This window comes from Ceratotherium simum, chromosome 2 (genome assembly GCF_057802395.1).
Source record: "Ceratotherium simum simum isolate JZ-2026a chromosome 2, ASM5780239v1, whole genome shotgun sequence".
In the NCBI taxonomy this organism is placed as follows: domain Eukaryota; kingdom Metazoa; phylum Chordata; class Mammalia; order Perissodactyla; family Rhinocerotidae; genus Ceratotherium; species Ceratotherium simum.
In genome coordinates this window covers 50,714,166-50,739,100 of record NC_141901.1, presented here as the reverse complement: position 1 = coordinate 50,739,100, position 24,935 = coordinate 50,714,166, and the positions used below count along the sequence as shown (strand labels likewise).

Sequence of the window (24,935 nt, the reverse complement as noted above, 5' to 3'; positions counted from 1 at the left end):
TTTGGTCAACCCAGACCTACTGTGTTAATCTTTTAGAGCACACCATATTATCCAGTGTTCTTGTAATCACCATAAAACATGTTAAAAACCCCTGTGTAGGCCCCTGTTAAACATTGTGGTTACTGACTTAGCAAGCAGAGAAAGTTGAAACCTACCCTGCAGGGGAAGAAGCTAACAAGAGGCAAGGTGATATGAACTGCAGAATACCTGAAAGTTTCAAGAATTAGAGACACCATTTACCTCCTAAGTCAAGGGTATAAAATAAAGCTGGAAAAGGATTTTTTGTAAGTTTTAAAAGGAGCTCTTAAACCCTAGATCCTCAATTCTCTAGCTTGTATATCCTGGCTACTGTCCTCCCTTCCCCAACAGAAGTCCAAAAGGTTACCTTTTGTTGGGATGAATTAGAGAAGATCTGAATCTTGGGAATACTCAGGTATGGCTGAACGAAAAGGGCAGAGGTGGTTCTAAAAAATAAAGACAGTGGTGGGGGTGGAGAGATTTAAGTGAAAAATGCATTCTGACTATTGAGACACTTTCTCCTGCTTAGCTCTAAGAATTCTGGCAGCTAGGTTTATATTCAATAAGCAGGAGAATGAAGGACTTCTCTCTGGGGAGGCTGGCCCAAGAGAAAAGACCTACACTATTAGTGAAACACGCCTGGATTTCACCTGATCTCCCTAAGATGAGGCTGAGTCAACAAGTCTTGCTCATTTACTGCCAGCCTCTGATTATCTTGTAAGTGCTTCACTCTTATGTGAGAAGCAAACCAAAGATCACCAGACATTTAAGGAAACTTTCTCACATGAGAGAACAAAATAGATGGAAGAAAGGAATTCAGAGGATACAGAAACAATACAGGGAGCAGAAAAAATATATCAAAAAAGAACATCCTTGGAGTGACAAAAAAATTAACTTCATGAAATGAAAAGTTATAAAAAGGAACATTTACAGAATAAGAAAGGGCTCTTGGGAATTAAAAATGTGATAGAATTACAAAATTCAGTAGAAGAGTTGGAGGATAAAATTGAGCAAATCTCTCAGTAGGACAAAAAGATTGAGAAAACCACAAAAACGATAAGATCAATCCAGAACATTTAACAAGTGATTGTTAGGTGTTGTAGCAAGAGACTAGGGGAAATGGAGGGGAAAAAGTCAAAGAATCAATTAAAGAAAATTGGCTGAAACTAAAGGATGTGAGTTTCCAGATTGAAAGGACCTGCCAGGCATCCAACACAAGGAGCAAAAAAAAAAGGCTCCTACCAAAATTTTAGAAAAAGGCACACAAAAAACAGATCCTAAAAGTTTACAGCGAAACAAAAATAGTTCCACCCAAAAGATTGGGATTGTAGATAATGGCACATCAGATTCCTCAACAGTAATATTGGAAACTGGAAGAGAATGGAGCAAAGACTTAGAAAGAGTTACATATTCAGGCAAATTATGAATCACATCTCAGCGTAGGGATACTTTTAGACATTTTCTCAGATTGCTAGAAGGAAATATGCTTTAGCACAAGAATAGAAAGGTAAGAGATTTTGGAAATGGGATCTGTCTCTAGAGAAAAAAAGGAAAGGCATTTTCAGGATTGTGAATAAGGGAATTAGCAGGATGACAGCTGTGCTTCAGGTTGAGAGAACAGAAGTCCAGTAGGAGGGTAGAGAGCTTCAGGAAGGATATGTCAGAGAATAAAATGGCACTGATGGTTTTTCTGATGTGTTGTTTTATATTGAGACAAGTTTTGAAGCTCAAGTATAATTTGGAAGTAAATTAATAATTGTTACATTAAAAGCTAAGCAAACAAACGACGACAACAAAAACACTAAACCGGGCCCTCCCAGTGGCACAAGCGGTTAAGTGCACGCGCTCTGCTGCGGTGGCCTGGGGTTTGCCGGTTCGGATCCCAGGCGCACACCGACGCACTGCTTGGCAAGCCATGCTGTGGCGGCGTCCCATATAAAGTGGAGGAAGATGGGCATGGATGTTAGCCCAGGGCCAGTTTTCCTCAGCAAAAAGAGGAGGATTGGCATGGATGTTGGCTCAGGGCTGATCTTCCTCACAAAACAAAACAAAACAAAACAAAACCACTAAACCCTCAGACCAGTAGTTAACAGCAGGGAAAACAAAAGTTTTCCAAGTTTGTTCAAAAGTAATTTAATAATTATAATAACTATATTGGGAGGATGTGGGCCAGGGAAATATACGTGGGGAAGTATATGTGGAGATGAGTTAATAGTGGTATAAGAGAGCTAAATTATCTTAACTATAGGAGAATATTGTAAATATCTAAAACTTAAAAAAAAAATCAAGAAATAGCACTATAAACTATATTTAGAAATATAGTGGTAAATGGAAAAAACAGATGAAAGAGTTTAGATAATTGCCTCAAGAGAGTGGGAATTACAAGTGGGGAAGTTATGGCAGGCTATTAGATTTTTTAAAAATTCAGCTTTATTGAGATATTAAGTAGTACTGGTGAGTTTTGACAAATGTTACACCTGTGTAACAACAACTGCAATCAAGATGTGAATATGTCTATAATCTCAAAAACAGTTTTCTTGTGCCCCTCTCCCATCAGACAACCCCATTCCTTGGCCCCAGGCAAACACTCATCTGCTTTTAGTCATTATAGATTAGGTTTGTCTTTTCTAGAGTTTCAGCCAAATGGAATCCCAATGTTGGTGATATTTTGTTTCTGGGCTTTTTGCTCAGCGTAATATTTTTGAGATTCACCTATGTAGATTGCACATAAAGGTAATTTTTTTCTTAGTAGTAGTCCATTGTATGAATATACTATGATTTGTTTTATTCATTCATTTCTTGAACAGTTGTTCAACATTTGTTTCAGTTTTTGACTATTTTGAATAATGTTTCTATGAACATTTGTGTATAGTCTTCGTGTGAGCACATATTTTAGTTTTAGTTTTGACATTTCAGTCTGTAGTCTGTTGTGACTTAATTTTTGGTTTATTGTTTGTAGTAAGGGTCGTGCTTCATTTTTTCCCCATAGGGCTTTCTAATTGTTCCAGCACCATTTGTTGACAAGATTATCCTTTCCTGATTGAATTACCTTGGAACTTTTGTTGAAAATTAATTGACAAAATCAATAGGTTTTGAGTCTCTTTCTGGACTCATACCTGTTCCGTTAATCTGTATGCATATCCTTAATGTGAATATAACACTGTGTTCATTACTTTAACTTATAGTAAGTTTTGAGATCAGGTAAGTCCTCCAAATTTGTTCTTTCTTTTTTTATTTAAGTTATAAGCATGTTGCTGAATTCATTTTTTTTAATTGAGGTAACATTGGTTTATAACATTATATGACTTTCAGGTGTACATCACTGTATTTCATCTTCTGTATAGACTGCATCATGTTCACCACCAGAAGTCTAGTTGCCGTCCGTCACTGTACACGTGTGCTCTTTTACCCTGTTTATCCTTCCCCCACCTCCTTCCCTTTTGGTAACCACCATTCTGTTCTCCGTGTCTGTGTTTGTTTATCTTCCACATATGAATGAAGTCATACAGTAATTGTCTTTTTCCATCTGACTTATTTTGCTTAGCATGATATCCTCAAGGTCCATCCACGTTGTTGCAAATGGCAATATTTCATCTTTTTTTAAGGCTGAGTAGTATTCCATTGGGTATGTATACCACATCTTCTTTATCCATTCATCCATTGATGGGCACTTAGGTTGCTTCCAAGTCGTGGCTATTGTGAATAATGCTGCAATGAACATAGGGGTGCATATATCTTTTCGACTTAGTGTTTTTGTGTTCTTTGGATAAATATCCAGAAGTGGAATAGCTGGATCATATGCTAGTTCTAGTTTTAATTTTTTGAGGATTCTCCATACTGTTTCCCATAGTGGCTGTACCAGTTTACCTTCACACCAGCAGTGTGGGAATGAGTGTTCCATTTTCTCTACATCTTCTCTAAAACTTGTTATTTCTTGTCTTTTTAGTAATAGCCATTCTGATGGGCATGAAGTCATATCTCATTATAGTTTTGATTTGCATTTCCCTAATAGTTAGGGATATTGAACATCTTTTCATGTGCCTGTTGGCCACCCATATGTCTTCTTTGGAAAAATGTCTGTTTGTATCCTCTGTCCATTTTTTGATTGGGTTTTTTGTTTTTTGTTGTTGAGTTGTATGAGTTCTTTGTATATTTTGGTTATTAACCCTTCATGGGATAGATGATTTGTGAATATCTTCTCCCAGTTGGCAGGTTGTCTTTTTGTGTTGTTGATGGTTTTCTTTGCTGTGCAGAAGCCTTTTAGTTTGTTGTAGTTCCATTTGTTTATTTTTTCTTTTGTTTCCCTTGCCTGAGGAGACATGTTCAAAAAGGTACTGCTAAGACCGATATCAAAGAGTGTATTGCCTATGTTTTCTTCTAGGGGTTTTATGGTTTTGGGTCTTACATTCAAGTCTTTAATCCATTTGGAGTTAATTTTTGTGTATGGTGTAAGATAATGGTCTACTCTCATTTTGCATGTGGCTGTGCAGTTTTCCCAGCACCATTTATTGAAGAGACTTTCCTTTCTCCATTGTATGTTCCTGGCTCCTTGTTCTCTGTTGAAGATTAGCCGTCCATAGATGTGTGGTTTTATTTCTGGGCTTTCAATTCTATTCCATTGATCTGTGTGTCTGTTTTTCTGCCAGTACCATGATGTTTTGATTACTATAGCTTTGTAGTATGTTTTGAAGTCAGGGATTGTGATAACTCCAGCTTTGTTCTTTTTTCTTAGGATAGCTTTGGCTATCAGGGTCTTTTGTTGTTCCATATAAATTTTAGGATTCTTTGTTCTGTTTCTATGAAGAATGTCATTGGGATTCTGATTGGGATTGCGTTGAATCTATAGATTGCTTTAGGTAATGTGGACATTTTGACTATCTTAATTCTTCCAATCCATGAGCACAGAATATCTTTCCATTTCTTGTGTCGTCTTCAACTTCTTTCAACAATGTTTTAAAGTTTTCAGTGTACGGGTCTTTCATCTCTTTGGTTAAATTTATTCCTAGGTATTTTATGCTTTTTGTTGGGATTATAAGTGGGAATGTATTCTGGATTTCTCTTTCTGCTAGTTCATTGTTAGTGTATAGAAATGCAGCTGATTTTTGTATGTTAATTTTGTACCTTGCAACTTTACTGTATTTGTTAATTATTTAATAGTTAATAGTTCTTTTGTGGATTCTTTAGGGTTTTCTGTATATAAAATTTTACTTCTTCCTTTACAATTTGGATACCTTTAATTTCTCTTTCTTGCCTAATTGCTCTGGCTAGGACTTCCAATATTATGTTGATTAAGAGTGGTGAGAGTGGGCATCCTTGTCTTCTTCCTGTTCTTAAAGGGATAGCTTTCGGTTTTTCGCTGTTGAATATGATGTTAGCTATGGGTTTGTTTTGTATGGCCTTTATTATGTTGAGGTACTTTCCTTCTATAACCATTTTATTGAGAGTTTTTATCATAAATGGATGTTGAATCTTGTCAAAATGTTTTCTCTGCATCTCTTGAGATTATCATGTGATTTTTATTCTTCATTTCATTAATGTGGTGTATCACGTTGATTGATTTGCAGATATTGAACCATTCCTGTGTCCCTGAAATAAATCCCACTTAATCGTTATATGATCCTTTTAATGTATGTTGTATTCAGTTTGCCGCTATTTTGTTGAGGATTTTTGCATCTATGTTTATCAGCGATATTGGCCAGTAATTTTCCTTCTTTGTGTTGTCCTTATCTGGTTTTGGTATCAGGGTAATGTTGGCCTCGTAGAATGAGTTAGGAAACGTCCTGTCCTCTTTATTTTTTTGGAAGAGTTTGAGAAAGATAGGTAGTAAATCTTAGAATGTTTGGTAGAATTTACCAGAGAAGCTATCTGGTCCTTTTGTTGTGGGGGAGGTTTTTGATTACTGTTTCAATCTCTTTACTAGTGATTGGTCTATTCAGATTCTCCATTTCTTCTGATTCACTTTTGGGAGGTTGTAGTTCTAAGAATTTATCCATTTCTGGGTTATCCAGTTTGATGGTTGTATAGCTTTTCATGGTATTCTCTTATAATTCTTTGTATTACTGTGGTATCTGTTGTAATTTCTCCTCTTTCATTTCTGATTTTATTTATTTGAGACTTGTCTCTTTTATTTCTTAGTGAGTCTATTTAAGGGTTTGTCAATTTTGTTTATCTTTTCAAAGAATCAGCTCTTAGTTTTGTTGATCTTTCCTATTGTCTGTTTAGTCTCTATTTCATTTATTTCTACTCTGATTTTTACCATTTCCCTCCTTCTACTGAATTTGGACTTCGTTTGTTTTTCTTTTTCTAGTTCTTTTAGATGTAGTGTTAGATTATTTATTTGAGATTTTTCTTGTTTCTTCAGGTAGGCCTGTATTGCTATAACCTTCCTTCTTAGTACCAATTTTTCTGCATCCCATAGATTTTGGTATGTTTTATTTTCATTTTCATTTGTCTCCAGGTGTTTTCTGATTTCTTCATTGATCCAATAGTTGTTCAGTAGCATATGGTTTATTCTCCACATATTTTTGACTTGCCCAGCTTTCTTCTTGTAGTCGATTTCTCGTTTCATACCATTGTGGTCAGAAAACATGCTTGATAAGATTTCAGCCTTCTCAAATTTATTGAGACTTGTTTTGTTTCCCAACATATTGTCTCTCTGAGACTGTGCCACGTGTACTTGAGAAGAATGAGTGTTCTGTTGCTTTTGGATGGAATGTTCTATAGATATCTATTAAGTCCATCTGGTCTAGTGTTTAATTTAAGACTAATGTGTCCTTGTTGACTCTCTGTGTGGATGATCTATCCACTGATGTTAGTGGGGTATTAAAGTCTCCTACTATTATTGTGTTGCTGTCAATTTCTCCCGTTAGGTCTGTTAATAGTTGCTTTATATACTTTGGTGCTCCTATGTTGGGTACATATATATTAATAAATGTTATGTCTTCTTGATGGATTGTCCCCTTTATCATTATATAGTATCCATTTTTTTTCTCCTGTTATCTTTTGTGTTTAAAGTCTGTTTTGTCAGATGTAAGTATAATTACACCCACTTTCTTTTGGTTGCCATTTGCTTGTAGTATTATTTTCCATCCCTTCATTTTGAGCCTATATTTGTCTTTAGAGCTGACACGGGTCTCTTGGAGGCAGCATATTGTTGGGTCTTGTTTTTTAATCCATCCAGCCACTTTGTGTCTTTTTATTGGTGAATTCAATCCTTTACATTTAGGATGATTATTGATATATGAGGGCTTAATACTGTGATTTTATCTTTTGTTTTCTGGTTGTTCTGTATCTCCATTGTTTCTTTTTACTTGTGTTTCTGTCTTCCATTTCAGTTTGGTGGTTTTCTGTGATGTGTTTCTCAGTTTCCTCTTTTTCTATGTTTTGTGACTCTGCTCTGAGTTTTTGTTTTGTGGTTACCATGAAGTTGGTATAAAAGATTTCATAGATGAGATGGTCCTTTTTCTGCTGATAGCATCTTATCTCCATTAGCCTATGCAGCTTCTATCCTTTTCCTTTTCCCCTTCTGTGTTTTTGTTGTCACAAATTCCTTTTTGTATTATTTGTTACCAAACTGAAGTGGTTATAATTATTTTTAATGCTTTCTTTCCCTTTGGCCTTTCTGTTATAATTAAGTGTTTACTAACCTATTCTGATATACTGTTGCAATTTTTTGATTCTATCTGTCTGTTTATCATCTTGCTTAAAGCTTTGTAAACCTTTGCTTTTTTGTTTCAGGTAGAAGGGCACCTTTCAAGATTTCTCATAAGGCAGATCTAGTGGTGATGAACTCCCTCAGCTTTTGTTTGTTTGGGAAAGCCTTTATTCTCCTTCATATTTGAAAGACAACTTTGCTCGATAGAGTATTCTTGACTGATAGTTTTTATCTTTTAATATTTCGAATATACCATTCCACTCTCTCCTGGTCTATAGAGTTTCTGCTGAGAAATTGCTCATAGCCTAATGGGGGTTCCTTTGTAGGTTATTATTTTCTTTTCTTTGGCCCCCCTTAGTATTCTTTCTTTGTCATTGACTTTTGACAGTTTTAATATAATGTGTCTTGGAGAATGTCTTTTTGCGTTGAGATAATTAGGTGTTCTATTATCTTCATATACTTGTATATACAGTTCCTTCCCCAGGTTTGGGAAGTTCTCAGCAACAATTTCTTTAAATAAGCTCTATGCTCCCTTTTCCCTCTCTTTTCCTTCTGGGATACCCATTATCCTTATGTCATTTTTCCTAATTGAGTTGGTTATTTCTTGTAGAATTTCTCCTATTTTTAAATCTTAGTCTCTGTCCTCTTCTGCATAATTCATGTCTAAATTTCTGTCTTCTGGCTCACTGATTTCTCTCTTCCATATGGTCTGCTCTGTTTCCAATGCTTTCTCCTTTATTCTTCAGCTCATTTAGTGTGTTCTTCAGCTCCAGAATTTGTTTGCTTTTCTTTAGAGTTTTAATCTCTTTGGTGAAGTACTCCTTCTGTTCATTAATTTTATTCCTCAGCTCATTTAACTGTCTTTTTGATTTTTCTTCTAACTTGTTAAGTTTCTTCATGACAGCTATTTTGAATTCTCTGTCACTTAGATTGTAATCTTCTGTGACTTTGAGTTTGATTTCTGGAGAATTGTCATTTTCTTTTTGTGATACTGTGTTACGATAGTTTTTCATGGTGCTTGATGTGTTGTTTCTCTGCTGTGCATTTGTGATAGCAAACACCTTTCTTATTTGTGTAAGGCTTTGTTTACTTTGAGTCTAAGCTGCTTGTTTTTGTATATGAGAGCCTGTGTTTTCTACCCTCTACTGCCTGTGCCAGAGGTGTTGTCAGTGCCCTTGTTGTGCTGCTCATGCCTTCGAGGTTGCTGATGCTTCCTGCTTACAATGTTGCTGCAGTCGTGGGTGTCACCACCAGGGTCACCAGGCTGGTGAGCACCTCTGCTGCTTCCAGGGTCACCTGGGTTGCAGGTTCCCCTACTGTGGCTGGGGGGAGAGGGAGAGTAGGGCGGGAGCTGGGGTCATGGGCACCTCTACCACGTCTGAGTTTGTTGGGTCTGCAGGCACCACTGCCATGGGTGGCAGGGCCGAATTGGTGGGCATGTAGCTGGGAGATTTGGGTCTTGGGCTCTGCTGTTGCTGTCTCTCCATGGGCTTGGGTGCTACTGCTGTGTGCACCACTTGTGCTGCTGCTCCTGGGTTTGCTGGGGTGCTGGCACTGCCACTGCTGGGGGCACTGGGTTCACAGGTGTCACTGCTGCTGCTGGGTGGGCTGGGATTGTGGGCAACACCACCACTTCCATGTGGGGAGGGACACCTGCGTTGTGAGCACTGCCAGGGTTCCTGCAGCCTTTGGTCTTGTGTGCCGGTGCTGTTCCTTAAACCTCAGGTCACAGGCACTGCTGCTGCTGCTGGGGGCCCAGGGTGTTGTACGCAGTCCCTACTGCTGGAATGGCCAGTTTTGGAGATGCCACCACTGGGGGAAGGAGAGGGGCTGAGTTGCAAGTGCCTCTGTGGTTCCTGCAGCCTCTGGTCTTGGGTGCCAGTATGATTCCTAGAACCTCAGGTCACGGACACCACCACCACTGCCAGGGGTATTGGGGTCTTGGATGCAGCCCCCACTGCTGGGAGGGCTGGAGTCGACAGCACCACTACTGGGGGAGGGGGCTGGGTCACAGGTATCATCACAGTTCCCAGAGCCTCCAGTCACAGGTGTTACCGCCATTCCTTGAGCCTCTGGTCACAGGCACAGGCACAGTTTCTGGAGCCTCTAGTCTTGGGAGCTGCCACCCCTACTCCTCTGGTTCCACCACCTCCAGGAGGTATAGTCCACCCACCTTCAGATGTATGGATGTATGGATCTCTCAGGCATTCTGGTGTGCTATGTAGAGAGTCCTTTGTTGGTCTGTGGGTGTCCTACTGGTTGTAACTTAGAAGGGAAAGAAAAGGGAACAACTCACTCCACCGTGATGCTGACATCACTCCCCAACTTTGTTGTTTTTAAAAATTGTTTTGGCCAGCCTGGGTCCTTTGCCATTCTAGAATTAGCTCTCCTGCAAAAATAAAAGGTTGATGGGACTTTGGTTGGGAGTTCATTGAATCTGTAGATGAATTGGGAAGAATTGTCATCTTAACAGTATTCATTCTTCCATTCCATGAACATGTTATATCTTTCCACTTATTTAGGTTGTCTTTAATTTCTCTTAGCAGTGTTTTGTAGTTCTCAGTGTGTAGTTCTTGCACATACTCTCTTATATTTATTCCCAAAGTATTTTGTTTTTTGATGCTATTGTAAATGGAATTGTTTTTTAATTTCCATTTCTTTTGTTCATTATTTGCATGTAGAAATATATTTGATTTTAGTTTGTAGATTTGTATGCTGTTCCTTTACTGAAGTCATTTATTTTTTCTAGTCACTTTTTTTTTAGATTGTTTAGGATTTTCCTTCTACATAGTCAAGTCCTCTGAATGGAGGTGCTTTTCCTTTTTCCTTTTTTATTTTTATGCCTTTTATTTATTTTTCTTATCTTATTGCACTGGCTAGGACTTTTGGTACATTGTTGAAAAGAAATAGTGAGAATGGACATACTTGATTTGTTATAAGCTTTAGGGGTTAAGCATTGTCTTTTACCATTAATATGATGTTAGCTGTACATTTTATGAAGATGCCCTTTAGTAGACTGAGGATGTTTCCTTGTAGTTATAGTTTACTGAGTTTTTACAGTGAATGGGTATTCAATTTTGTCAAATACTTTGTCTACATCTATAAAGATGATTGTGTGATTTTTCCCTTTTATTCTGTTAACATTGTGAATTATATTGATTGGTTTTTGAATGTTAACTTAGTCTTATATTCTTGGGTTAAACTGCACTTGGTCATTATGTAGTATTCTCCTTGTATAAGCTAATTTTTGTTAAGGAATTTTGCATCTGTGTTTTTGAGATACATTGGTTTTTTTGTTTCCTTGTAGTGTCTTTGCCTGGTTTTGATGTCTGCGTAATGTTGACTGCAAAAAACAAGTTGAGAAATGTTTTAATGAGTATTATACCATTAAATAAATAGATTTTTGGTACACCACAGTCTACTATTAAATAATTCAGCTGATATATAATTAAATACTCTGCTGTTGTGTAGCTTAGAACTCCTTGGATTGTAAGAAACTCAGTTCAAATTAGGTGATAATAAAAAATATTTATAAGCTTAGTGGCTCTTAACTAAGGCTTCAAGCTTTGCTGAATCCAAGTCTGTAGATGTTGTTGTCAATAATATGCATCTGTCTCTGTCTCTTTCCTTTGTTATTTAGTTTCTTCATGGTGGGAGTTAGCCCCCATCAGCTGCAGGATTATATATTATGTACACCTTGAGAGTGCAAAATGAGAAAGTCCCTTTGTCTCCTAGTGTTTATAGCAATATGTGTAAAAGGACCTGATTGCCTCTACTTGAGTCACACGTACCCAGTCACTTTGTCTAGATCAGGGGTTGGCACACTACAACCTGCAGGCCAAATTCTGCATGCCGCCTATTTTTTAAGATAAAGTTTAATTGGAACACAGCCATGCCGGTTTGTTTATGTATTGGCTAGGGCTGCTTTTATGCTACAACAGTCAAGTTAAATAGTTGCTGTACAGGCTGTATGGACTGCAAAACCTAAAATATTTACTTTACAATAAGAGTTTGCTGGTCTTTGGTCTAAGGGTGAGGGGTTCTTTAGGCAGGCTTTGTTAACTGGTTGTGGAATCAGAGCCCCTTGATTGACAGCTCTATCAAAATCACAGTGAGAGAGGAGGAGCTGTTTCCAGAAGGATTGCAGTTCCTAGAAGGAAAGAAGGCTAGATAGACACCTTTCTCCCCAGTAAAAAGAACTTGTCTATTACATCCAATTTTTTCTTCTGTTGTGTAGACCAAGTTTAAACATGGTTATGTGTGTTTTCATACTGACACAGATATTAATAGAATAATATACTAATGTAGGAGATATAGGAGAATGTGGAAGGATACAATAATAGAATCCCTAAATTACATGAAATACAAAGATAACAGTCTGTGAATAATGTATATTGATGGATTATAATTTTTCTTTTCCCAGATGATGAAACATGCCTGGGATAATTATAGGATATATGGGTGGGGACATAATGAACTCAGACCTATTGCAAGGAAAGGACACTCCACTAATATATTTGGTAAGTTTACTTTTTCTAATTACTATTTATGTTTTCTACCTCCATTTTAAAAATAGAACTTAACTCTGTAAGTACTTTCTAAAACCTGAGTATTTCTCTGGAACAATAATTTGAAGCAATATGTATTTTTTTTGTAAGTTTCAGTTAAGATTTAGTTATGATTGCTTTGGAATACACAGGTAAGATTTTCTATTTACATACAGCTGCTTTCGTCATGTATCGGAGTATTTTGAAGCTTCTTCTGCCTGTTTTTGCTTTAATATCAGGGAGGGTAGGTACCTATTTTTAATTTTTTTTCTTCAACACAATATCAATTCTGATACACATTATAGAGGAGGAGGGGAAGGATAGGAAATTCCAGTAGTGCTACATATGTTAAAAAAAGTAACATGCCCAAGGTGATTTGCTTGGTAAATTGAGTTAGTTATGTTGTACATTCATAGTTACAAGGCAGAAATTAGCAATGTGAATGTGGATGGAGGTCTGGCGAAGAACTGTGTTCAACTTGAGTTCTCGCTCACTTTCTACCTCTCCTGAGTTCAGTCCACCTGTTAAACTTCTCAGTTTAAAAGAGCAAGTTTCGTTACTTAATTAACGACTTCTACTTAACCCAAGGATAAGTCTTGAGAATTATCAAGCTGTTCTTTATAGTCTTCACTTCCCTCCCCCATTTTAAATGCTTCTTGATGTGTTGGATATCTTTTAAGTAATGATAGGTGGTGGCAAGAAATTGTTAATGGGGTAAGAAGGCACATGCATTAGTCATATGCAATGCAATTGTCTTTACTAATTGTAATGCACTACCACAGTAGTCCAAATAACAGCATTTTTCTTTGATTGTGACTCTGTGGAAGAATTTTTCTAGTGCTATGATTTCTCTTCTAATTTGTTTTTTGCTTGGTTGTTTGCTGTCAAAAAAATGACTGAAAAGATAATTTTTCCTGGGTTTGAGAGTTGTTGGAATGCAGGAATAATGGAAAAAATTTTCCTGTAGGTAATCAAAGACACCAGCGATCTCATAATAAGACATTTAATTTGGCAGCTATCATTTAAAGTTTATTTCCTCAGCAGAGGTTACAGATTGAAAAGTTCCCATTGTTTGTGGATGCCACAATATGAGATATTAGTGCAATAAAAGACATTATATTTAATAATTTATTAAAATTAGATGCTATCTTCAAGTAACTTATCCCTTTATATCAACTCAGTGTTAAACCATGAGCCCTTTTAAAGGATTGGAGTATAAACATGTATTGAAAATAAGAGTTGGATGTTAATTTTCTGCTTGTTTTTTAAACCTTATTTCTCAGAACATCTAATGTATTAACGTTTATCAGATAGATACTGGTCCTAGGCAAGGTGCTAGGTAAATAATATACATTATTTTATTTAATCATTGCAATAACTGTGTAAGGAAAGATTGTTTGCTGAATTTAAATCCAGAAGATAAATGAGCTTTCAGCTAACTTTTAAAATTTCATTCCTTATAAATCAACATAAATCTTTTCTTTTAGTAAGCAAAAGGGATGTTTCTTTCTTAACGTAATTTTGTTAAAGTTCTAATGGGGAAGTTTTGGCTTAATGTTTTTTTCTTTTTAAAAATAATAGCATTTATTTTTTTCATATAACACTATTATTTTTTATGAAAGGTGGTTTTTGTGGTAATTTTGTCAGACTTCTTCAAAAGTAAACTTTGTAGATCACTATTTGATTAGGTTGGTAAATAATGACTGGGACATGGCAGGTTCAGATTATTGTCAGGTGAGTTCTTGTCTTCTGGTCATTAGGAGCACTTAAGTTGATTTACTGGGTAAACTGAGAGTTATTTGTGAGATCATAGAAATTAAAGGAGGTTAGAGTTAGGGAGATTTTACAAAATGAACTTTTTCATTCTGAGTTCAACGGGGACAGAAGCAAGATTTTGCCAGTTTTGATCCTCCGTTTCAGAGGGATCATCATGTAAATGAATAGCAATTGAGTATATTCCAATAAAAAGTTTTACTTTCTTTGTTGCTAGTCTGGCGTGAAGTCAGTTATTTGCTTTAGAGATTCTGTAACTGGGTTTGTGAATAAGACTGTATTTTCCTTTAGAACAATAGTCATATACACATTAATAGTAACATCAACAGTACTTATATAGTGCATACTGCTGTGGATTGAGTAGTATCCTCCTGCAAATTCATGTGCTGAGGCTCTAACCCCTAATTCGACTGTATGTGGAGTTAGAGCCTTTAGGAGGTAATTAAGGTTAAATGACATCATAGGTGTGGAGCCCTAATCAGATAGGGTTGGAGCACTTAAGAGGAAGAGACACCTGAGCTCTCTTTCCCCATGCACATGCACCAAGGAAAGGCCATGTGAGGATATAGTGAGAAGGTGGACACCTACAAACCAAGAACAAGGCCCTCACTAAAAACTAGAACATTGATCTTGGACTCCTAGCCTCCAGAACTGTGAGAAGATAAATTTCTGTTGTTTAAGCTCCATAGTTTATGGTATTTCTTACAGCAGCCCGAGCAGACTAATAAATGTACCATATGGCAAGGACTGATTTGAGCGATTTATGTGAATGAGCTTATTTAGTACCCACAACAAACCTGTGAGGCAGGTGCTGTTATTATTGTTCCCATTTTATAGATGAGGAGGCTGAAGCACAGTTAGGGTTAACGAACTTGCCCAAGGTCATACAGCTAGTAAATAACGGAGCCAGGATTTGAATCCAAGCAGTCTGATGCTGAGGTCTGTGCTTCTAACTGCTATTTTATACTGCTTCAGTAAACTTTAAAGATAGAAAAAAATTAATACCAGCACATGGGAAAAATCCAGTGTGAGAAGAGAAGTATAGTGAAATGGTAGAAAAAGTGAAAATGCAATCTGTAGAATTCTCAGTAGTCAAAATTAGGTGCTTATATCTTTTATTGAAATTTTTGAGTGGTTACAAGTTTTTCCACCCAAATAAGCTAAGTAGAAATGGATCCTTTAATGTTTATTTTGTCTTGTTTTTAGATACGCAGTTAGTTTATTAAAAGATTAATAAACAAAGTTTAAGACTTGGTTTCCCACTTACTCGCTTCCTTTCCTGCATCTCATATTCTTGCTAGTAAGTATGATTTGGGATTTTTTTTTTAAATTGTTTTTTTTTCCTTTTTGTTTAAATAGAAGAAGTCTAAGAGAGAGGCAGTAGTTCTGAGTGTCTCATTTGACATCCCAAATTCACTATGCCTTTACAGAATCTGAATCTTAGAGGTGGAGGGAACTTGAAAAGTCTAGCCTCTCTATTACTGTAGGAACATATAGGCAGGTATTGAACATTTACTTGCAATATTCTAGATTATAAGGAAAACAACTTAAAACATGTCCTTTTCCTTTTTCTTAACCTTATTAAAAAATTCTTTTATATGGTAACTGAAGTCAGTGTTCCTCTGACTTCTGTCAAGTTAGCCCTTGGCATCACAGGATTCTTTATGTGCAGATAAAAGAAAATCCATTTCAAAATGGCTTACACTAAAAAAGAAATTTAATCAGCTCAGTGAAGTCCTAGAGTAGATCTGATTCCAGCTAAGCTTTTTACTTTATCTCTATTCTCTGTTTTCCTCTGTTTGTTGATGTCTTCAGGCTGGCTTCTTAGGATGGCTGCGGCAGGTTGAAACTTCCTATCTTCACACTAAACATCTGTAGAAAAGAGAACGCTGTAGAGAAGAGAGCACTTTGTTTTCTTAGAAATCTCATTGTTTCTTGTTGTCTCTAACTGGGTCTTTGGCCCATCCTTGAACCAAGTGCTCTACCCTGAAAGATGGAATATATTCATTTGGTTTTGCCTAGTTAGAGCTCACCCCTGGAACTTGTGAGTGGGGAGAGGGAAATGTTGCTGGACCTAAGTTAGCACTGATACTAATTTTTGCACCAGTGATTAATAGAGTGAATTCTTTTTACTTATTCTGGGGACTTGAAAGAATTTTGTTAGGGATAGATCTTTTTACATTTAAAAGAAAGAATTTTGATTTGGAAAAGAGTATTTTTTGACTTTGCAGTGCTTTTTGAAGTATGCCTTTATTTTCCGTGTGTGTGTATGTGTGTGTGTGTAAATTTGTTATTTCTTACTTGGTTATGATTTCTAATATTTTATTGACGATTTTTGTGTTGCGATTCGGGAGGGATATTGTTTTGTATTTTTCTTGTACTGTCTGTCTTGTTTTTGTATCAGCGTAATATTGGCCTTACAAAATGAGTTTGGAAGCGTTCTCTGCTCTTCATTTTTATGGAAGAGATTGTTTAATATTGGTTTTATTTTTTCCTTAAGTGTTTGATGTCATTCACCAGTGAAACCATCTGCCCCTGGAGATTTCTTTTTTCTGGGAGGTTTTTAAACTGCAAATGTAGTTTCTCTAATTGCAAGGACCATTCAGTTTATCTGTTTCATCTTGAGTGTGTTTTGGTAGTTGGTGGTTTTTGAAGAATTGGTCTGTTTCATCTAAGTTGTTGATGTTATGTGTGTAGAGTTGTTTGGAGTATTGTCTTGTTATTTTTTGAATGTCTGTGGCAGCTGTAGTGATAATCCCCTTTCATTCCTAATATTGGTAATTTATGCTTTCTTTCTTTTTTTCTTTGTCAGTCCTGCTAGAAGTTTATCAATTTTATTGGTCTTTTCAAAGAAACAGCTTTTGGTTTCATTGTTCTTTTTTATATTTTCTTTACGTTTTCAATTTCTTTGATTTCTGTTCTTTATTATTTCATTTCTTCTACATAATTTGGGTTGATTTTGTTCTTGCTTTTCTAGTTTCTTGAAGTAGAAGCCTAGATTATAGATTTGAGATGCTCTTTTCTGATGTAAGCATTTAGTGCTATAAATTTCCTGCTAAGTGCTGGTTTAGCTGCATACCAAAGATTTTGATATGTTGTGTTTTCATTTTCATTAAATTCAATATGTTTTAAAACTTCCCTTGGGTAAGTTAATTTCTAAATGTGTAGAAATTTTTATTTTTCTGTTATTGATTACTAATTTAATTCCATTATGATCAGAGAATATGCTTTGTATGATTTCAGTTCTTTTAAATTGTTTAAGATTTACTCTGTGACCCAGAATATGGTCTATCTTGGTGAATGTTCCATTTTTGCTTGAAAAGAATGTGTATATATATAGTTACTGTTGTTGAGTGTAGAATGTTCTGTTGATGTCAGTTACATCCCATTGATTAATGAAGTTGTTGAGGCTTCCTCTATTCTTGCTGATTTTCTCTCTGGTAGTTCTGTCAATTACTGGGTGAGGGGTATTGAAGTCCCCAACTCTAATTTTGGATTTGTTTCTTACTTCTTTCAGCTCTGTCAGTTTTTTCCTTCATATATTTTGAGGTACTCTTGTTAGGTGTTCACACATTTAGGATTGTTATGGCTTCTAGGTAGCACCACCAAAACCCTAATACCAAAACCAGACAACAATATTACAAGAAAAGGAAACTGTATACCAGGTCTAATGTCCCTCATGAACATAGACACAAAAATCTTTAACCAAATTTTAGTAAATCTAATTCAGCAATATGTAAAAAGAATAATACCTCATGACTAAGTGAGGTTTATCCTGGGAATGCATGGTTGGTTTAACATTTGAAAACTAGTCAATGTAGTTGAAGTTATTTAGGAAATAAAAGAGAAAAAACATATGATCATCTCAGTAGATGCAGAAAAAGCATTTAACAACCCTCAACATCCATTCATGATAAAAACTCTTGGCTAACTTGGATTAGAAGGGAAATTTCTCAGCCTGATAAAGGGCATTAAAACACCCCCCGCAAACAAAACAAATAGAAAAAAATTCACACATACTTAATGTTGAAAGACTAGACACTTTCCCCTAAGATTGTGAACTAGGCAAGGATGTCTTTGCTCTCCTACTTTTATGTAAAATTGTACATGAGGTCCTAGCCAGTGCCCTAAAACAAGAGAAAGACAAAAAGAAGTACAAAGATTAGAAATGAAGAAGTGCAACTATCTTTACTTGTAGTCAGCATCATTGTTCGTGAAGAAAATCCTAGAGAATCTACCAAACAGTAGTAAGAAAATACTAGAATGAATAAACAAATTTAGTAAGAGCATAGGATAGAGGTTCAATATACTGAATAATTATATTTCTGTATACCAGAAAGAAATAGTTATAAATGCAATTGAAAAATAATATCATTTGCAATAGCATAGAAAACATGAACTATATGTGGATGAATTTAAGAAAATATGTGCAAAACCTGTACTCCAAAAACTGATTATTGAGAGAAATTTAAAAGGTCTTAAATAGATAGAGAGATATGCCGTGTTCATGTCTTGGAGTACTCAATATTGTTGAGATGTCAGTTCTGTTGAAATTCATATTTAGATTTAAAGCAATCCCAATAAAATTGACTTTTCCGTATAAATTGATAGGATGATTCTAAAATCTATATGAAAGCACAAAACATGTACAGTAGTCAAAATAACTTTTAAAAAAGAAGAACAAAGTTGAAGGATTTACACTACCTGATTTTAAGATTTACTGTAAAGCTTCAGTAATAAGGACAGTATGGTTTTAGCATAAAGATAGACATAGAAATCAGTGGAAAAGCATAGGAATAGAACTGCATATACATGGTTAATTTTTTTACAACAGAGGTGCTAAGGTAATTCAGTGGGTGAAAGGATGGTCTTTCCAGCGAATGGTGGTAGGTCAACTACATACATATTTGTGTAGGAAAATAATGAACCTCGACTCTTTCTTCAACGTTGTATACAAAAATTAACTTGAAATGGATTATAGATTTAAACATGAAAACTAAACGTATAAAACTTCTAGTAGAAAGCTTTTGAGAAAATCTTTGTGACCTTGAGGTAGGTAAAAAGTTTTTAGAATACAGAAACAATAAACCATGAAAGAAGAATATTGATAAATTGAACTTCATGAAAATTAAAAAATTCTGCTCTCCAAAAGACATTAAGAAAATGAAAAGGCAAGCCACAGACTTGGAGAAAATGTTTGTGATACGTATATAAGGATGTATCCAAAACATAAATAATTCTTCACCAAAGAAGGAATATGAATAGCACATCAGTCACCAGGGAAATTAAAATTCAAATCACAGTGCAATATCCTACACACCCATAAGAATGTCTAAAATTTAAAAGACCATCAATACCAAATATTGACAAGGATGGTAGAATAACTAGAACTCTCATACGTTGCTGCTGGGAGTATAAAATGGTACACTTTTTTGGAGAGCAGCTTGTCAGTCTCTCATAAAGTTAAATATAAACTTAACATACAGCCGAGCAATTCCACTCCTAAATATTTTCATGATACTCACAAATGAGATCAGATAGTAGTTTTATTTTTCTAAGTTAGATTTTTGTATCAATAGTATGCAGAATTCATAAATCAAATTTTAAGCTCTCTTTTCCTGTGTTCTATAAAAGTTTAAGTAGGAGTTACCATCCTTAAAATTAGAGTAGAGTTTATTCTGTGAAACTTCCAGAGTATGGTACTTTTTTTTTTGTAGAGGGTGGCTCTTTGAAAACGTCTCAAATTCCTGTGTTTCTTGGTCTGTTTATTTAGACTTTCTGTTTCTTCTTTCATAAGTCCAAATAGTACCTATTTTCTTAGAAAATCATCAATTTCATTCATGTTTTCAAATTTATTGGGAAGATATAACTAAAATGGGCTTTTTATAGTTTTTGTAATTTCCTCCATATCTGTCTGTTGATGCATTCTCGTTTCTTATTTTGTGCTTTTATATTCCCTTGACTGCTTTTTTTATTTAAAAATAAGTTAGTGGTAGATTTATTGTATAGTTCTTTTCATAGAACTATCTCTTGAATTTATTATTTTGACAGTTTTCTTCATGTCTAATTCATTAATTTCTGACTTGAGCTGTTCTGATTCTTCTAATTTGTTGCTCAAGTTTAACATTCTTTTTCTTCCTTCCTTAGTAGAATGTTGTGAATTCAATTATTTTCATTTGTTCTTGTTAAATAGTATAAAATTTCAAGTTATGAGTTTTTCTCTGAGAACTGCTTTGGTTGATTCTTATGTTTTCATTATAGATTTTTTTTTTGCTGAGGAAGATTCATCCTGAGCTAACATCTGTTGCCAATCTTCCTCTATTTTGTATGTGAGCCCCCGCCACAGCATGGCCACTGACAGACAAGTGGTGGAGATCTGCATCTGGGAACTGAACCTGGGCTGCCAAAGCAGAGCACTCTGAACTTAACCACTAGGCCACCAGGGCTGGTCCTCATAATAAATTTTTATAAATGTTTTACATATTCTGCAATGTCATGTTTTACTTCTTATTTGACCCAAGGGTAGTTTTAGACCTTTTAATTTTTTCCACTTGAAATCTTGAGTTGTCTAAGTAAATACTCATAGTGATAGCCAGTAATTTCAATTTTGCCTTTCTCTTCCTTGGGCACTTACAGGACTAAATAAATAACTAGAGAACCGAGGAGCATAACTACCTATAAAAACTGAAATCAGAGCAAAAACAGGTACTCTTATGGATTTAAAATAAGCATGATAAATATTTTGGATGAAATACTAAAATAAAAAGAGAGACATATTCAAGTGATTATGTAAAAGATAGGGATATATTGGTGATTAAACGGCTTGATAAAGTTTTTGTTGTCTTAGTAAAAAGCTAAGGAACTAGAAAAGTATGTCTGTAATAACCCAGAACAAATGTTCTAGTTAATATCAACATGAAGGGAACTGAGTGGGGAGAAGACAAAGGAATTTATCAGAGCGTGGTGGAGTACTTGTCTTGTTGCAGGAAGATACACTTATTGATAAGTTGAAGAAATTATTAGGAGCACATGAACAAGAAAATGTGATGTAAGTTAAGGATAACCATTTGAAGAACAAATCTGGATAGCTTTAAACCATCAGAAGAAAATGCTATTTATCTGGTAGAAAAAGGAATAGAAGAAAAAGGAAAGAAAAGGAAGAATAGTAAATGGAAAAATATGAACTAAGTAATATTGAATGCTGACTCCTAAAATGTCACCAAGGTAACTTGTTGATAAGACAAAGCTGAGTTTAATGCTTACTTAGTGTTAAAGGGGAGATCACTACCTTACGAGAGCCTGAGTAGCCTGTAAGACGAGCAAGGACAAAGTTGAGATGTTTATTGAGATTTTAAGTCTAGTTTAACATGGGCCTTTCAGTTGGCAGAGGGGGTAGGGGCGGGATCCTTGGTTATGATTAGGTAAGGATCATGGTATAATAATTTAGGATTGATAAGTGGAGAATTCAGAGGCAAGGGGTTCAGAGGTTTGGGGTGTAAGCCATCATTTGATACTTTCAAGAGTTGCTGGGTCTTTCAGAAGTTCCTGGAATGAACAATAAACTTATTTTGCAACTTGAATCCTTCTGGGCAAGAGTCTTCTGGAAAAGTAAACTCATGTTGATGAGGACAGTATAATAGTAAAGTCATGTTAATGTAGATAGTAAGCTGTGTGGATGATTTATTCTCAGAAGATAGGAATAATAATTGCATTTCTGGGGTTGGGGAGGACCCATCTGCTCCCAGTTATTTATTTTTTACTATGCTGCTAAATTTGTTTTGCCAGTCTTTTATTCAGGATTTTTGCAGTTATATTCATTAGTAAGATTGGCCTGTTTTCTTGTCATGTGTTTACAGTATCTAGTTTTGGTATCAATTAGACTAGCTTTGTTGAATTAGTTCCTCCCTTCCTGAAACATTTCCTTTAAGATCAGGATTATCTCTTTCTTGCAGATGGGTAAATCTTATTAATTTGATTTTCTCTACTCACATTTTGTTTTATGACTTACTTTTTCAGTATGATCCACCTGCTTTTTGATTGTTAAGGATTATTATAGTTTTTGTTTCACTGTGGTTATCTAGCCTTGTACTTTTATTATTATTTTTAAGTATATTTTTTGCCCTTTCTATGAATTTGGACCAGAAAAGCAAGGTTGTCTTATGACTCATTACCATCTTGAACCCACCACCCCCATTTCTTGAATTGATCCTCTTTTTGTACCCATCTCAGTTAAGTAGATAGATATCTCATATTCTGACCAGGAAGAAAATTGAGGAGAATTATAACTTTCGTTTTCCTTTATCTTCTATTAGGTATCAATGTCATCTTTAGGAAAATATATTAAACAATGTATATTATCTGTTCTTGTGGAATAGTAAACCATGTTGGGTATTCTTTTTGGTCTTTATATTCCTACTTTGGTTTACTTTTCTTTTTTTTTTTTTTGGTGAGGAAGATCAGCCCTGAGCTAACCTCTGATGCCAATCCTCCTCTTTTTGCTGAGGAAGATTGGCTCTGGGCTAACATCCGTGCCCATCTTCCTCTACTTCATATGGGACCCTGTGGCTTGACAAGCAGTGTGTCAGTGTATGCCCAGGATCCAAACCTGCGAACCCTCTGGCCGCCGAAGTGGAGTGTGTGCACTTAACAGCTTGCGCCACCAGGCCAGCCCCTTGGTTTACTTTTTATATGTAAAAAATTAAAATAGACCTTATATAAAGCCTATCTTTTTTTTTTTTAATATATATATTTTTAATTGATGTTTTAATGGTTTCTAACATTGTGAAATTTTGGGTTACACATTTTTGTTTGTCCATCACCATATATATGACTCCCTTCACCCCTTGTCCCCACCCCCCACCCCCACTGCCCCTGGTAACCACAGTCCAGTTTTCTCTGTCCATGTGTTGGTTTATATTCCACATATGAGTGAGATCATACAGTGTTTGTTTTTCTCTTTCTGGCTTATTTCACTTAACGTAATACGCTCCAGGCCCATCCATGTTGTTGCAAATGGGACGATTTTGTCTTTTTTTATGGCTGAGTAGTACTCCATTGTATATATATACCACATTTTCTTAATCCAATCCTCCGTCGAGGGACACTTAGGTTGCTTCCACTTCTTGGCTATGGTGAATAATGCTGCAATGAACGTAGGGGTGCATAAGCCTCTTTGGATTGTTGATTTCAGGTGCGTTGGATAGATTCCCAGTAGTGGGATGACTGGATCATAGGGCATCTCTATTTTTAATTCTTTGAGGAATCTCCACACCATTTTCCATAGAGGCTGCACCAATTTGCATTCCCACCAGCTGTGTATGAGGGTTCCTGTTTCTCCACATCCTCTCCAACATTTGTTGTTTTTTGTCTTGGTGATTATAGCCATTCTAATGGGCGTGAGGTGGTATCTTAGTGTTGTTTTGATTTGCATTTCCCTGATGATTAGTGATGTTGAACATCTTTTCATGTGCCTATTGGCCATCTGTATATCTTCCTTGGAGAAGTGTCTGTTCATTTCCTCTGCCCATTTTTTGATCGGGTTGTTTGATTTTTTGTTGTTCAGTTGTGTGAGTTCTTTATATATTATGCAGATCAACCCCTTGTCAGATGTATGTTTTGCAAATATTCTCTCTCAGCTGGTTGGTTGTCTGTTCATCTTGATTGTGGTTTCATTTGTCTTATAAAAGCTCTTTAATCTGATAAAGTCCCACTTGTTTATTTTTCCTTTAGTTTCCCTAGTCTGGGTAGGCATGTCATCTGAAAAGATTCCTTTATGATCAATGTCAAATAGTGTGTTGCCTATATTTTCTTCTATGAGTTTTATAGTTTCAGGTCTCACCTTCAGGTCTTTGATCCATTTTGAATTAATTTTTGTGAATGGCGATAGCACATGGTCCACTTTCATTCTTTTGCATGTGGCTGTCCAGTTTTCCCAACACCATTTATTGAAGAGACTTTCCTTTCTCCATAGCATGTTCTTAGCACCTTTGTCGAAAATTAGCTGTCCGTATATGTGTGGTTTTATTTCTGGGTAAAGCCTATCTTTTTAATTTCAGTTTTTTCCCCCCAAATATAGGAAGTTCACAAATGGGTGCTACCATAGTAGATGCTTTGGATACCCTATATATCATGGGACTTCATGATGAATTCCGAGATGGGCAAAAATGGATTGAAGACAACCTTGATTTCAGTGTGGTAAGTATACAATTGATAATTTCTTCAATTGACTGAAAAGACACAGTGTCTAACCATAGTAGTTTTGAGCATTATACTAGCAATTTAAGGAAATTGTAAGTCCCCTTTCTTCTTTTGGGATTATCAGTTGTTTAATTTTTGCGTAAAATACACACCCTTTCTCACTATCCTCCTCTTACTTTTCTTGCCCTTATCGTTTGAGGCAATGTATTAAGTGTGTTAAGGCAATAGTTGGGGGAAAAGCACGTTGAATTAGAAATATCAGGAAACCATAAAATACTTTATAAATAATAAATGTTTTCTTAATTTTTTAAGATTTAATGATTTGGCACAGCTTTGATGAGCCTCCATAATTAGGCCTATGCCCATCCTTGCAGCGTTTTGGCATAGTCGTTAAGTGGTACTGCTTAGGTTTGAAGCTCAGCACAGCTACATTCTAGTGCTACTTGGGAAAGTTCCTTACTCTGAAAATCTGTCATAGAATTGCTATCCCATTACAATATTATGAGGATCATTTGAGATAATCTGGTACACGTAAGTGTTCACTAAATGGTAGCAATTCTTTGCGTTATTACTAGTCTTAAACTAAAAGATGTGTGGAATTTTGTCATATTCATTATCATCTTCCATGATATTTGTGTTTGCTGTTCCTTCTGACTGTAGTCAGAAGTCACTCCTTCTCTGTGTCTTTTTCTCTTTGGCAGACTCTGCATCATTCAAGTTGTGATTTAAATCCATAATTATTTCTT

The 24,935-nt window shown here is 35.7% G+C and overlaps 1 protein-coding gene across 1 annotated transcript in view; it reads left to right on the top strand.

Moving 5' to 3' along the window:
* The window catches only part of MAN1A2 (mannosidase alpha class 1A member 2), a 162,501-nt gene that overhangs the window by 44,349 nt on the left and 93,217 nt on the right, over nt 1–24,935 (top strand). Inside the window, exons 3-4 of the mRNA XM_004420607.3 lie at nt 12,096–12,192; nt 24,068–24,186. Coding sequence (XP_004420664.1) covers nt 12,096–12,192; nt 24,068–24,186 — 216 coding nt within the window. The remainder of the gene's footprint in view (nt 1–12,095; nt 12,193–24,067; nt 24,187–24,935) is intronic.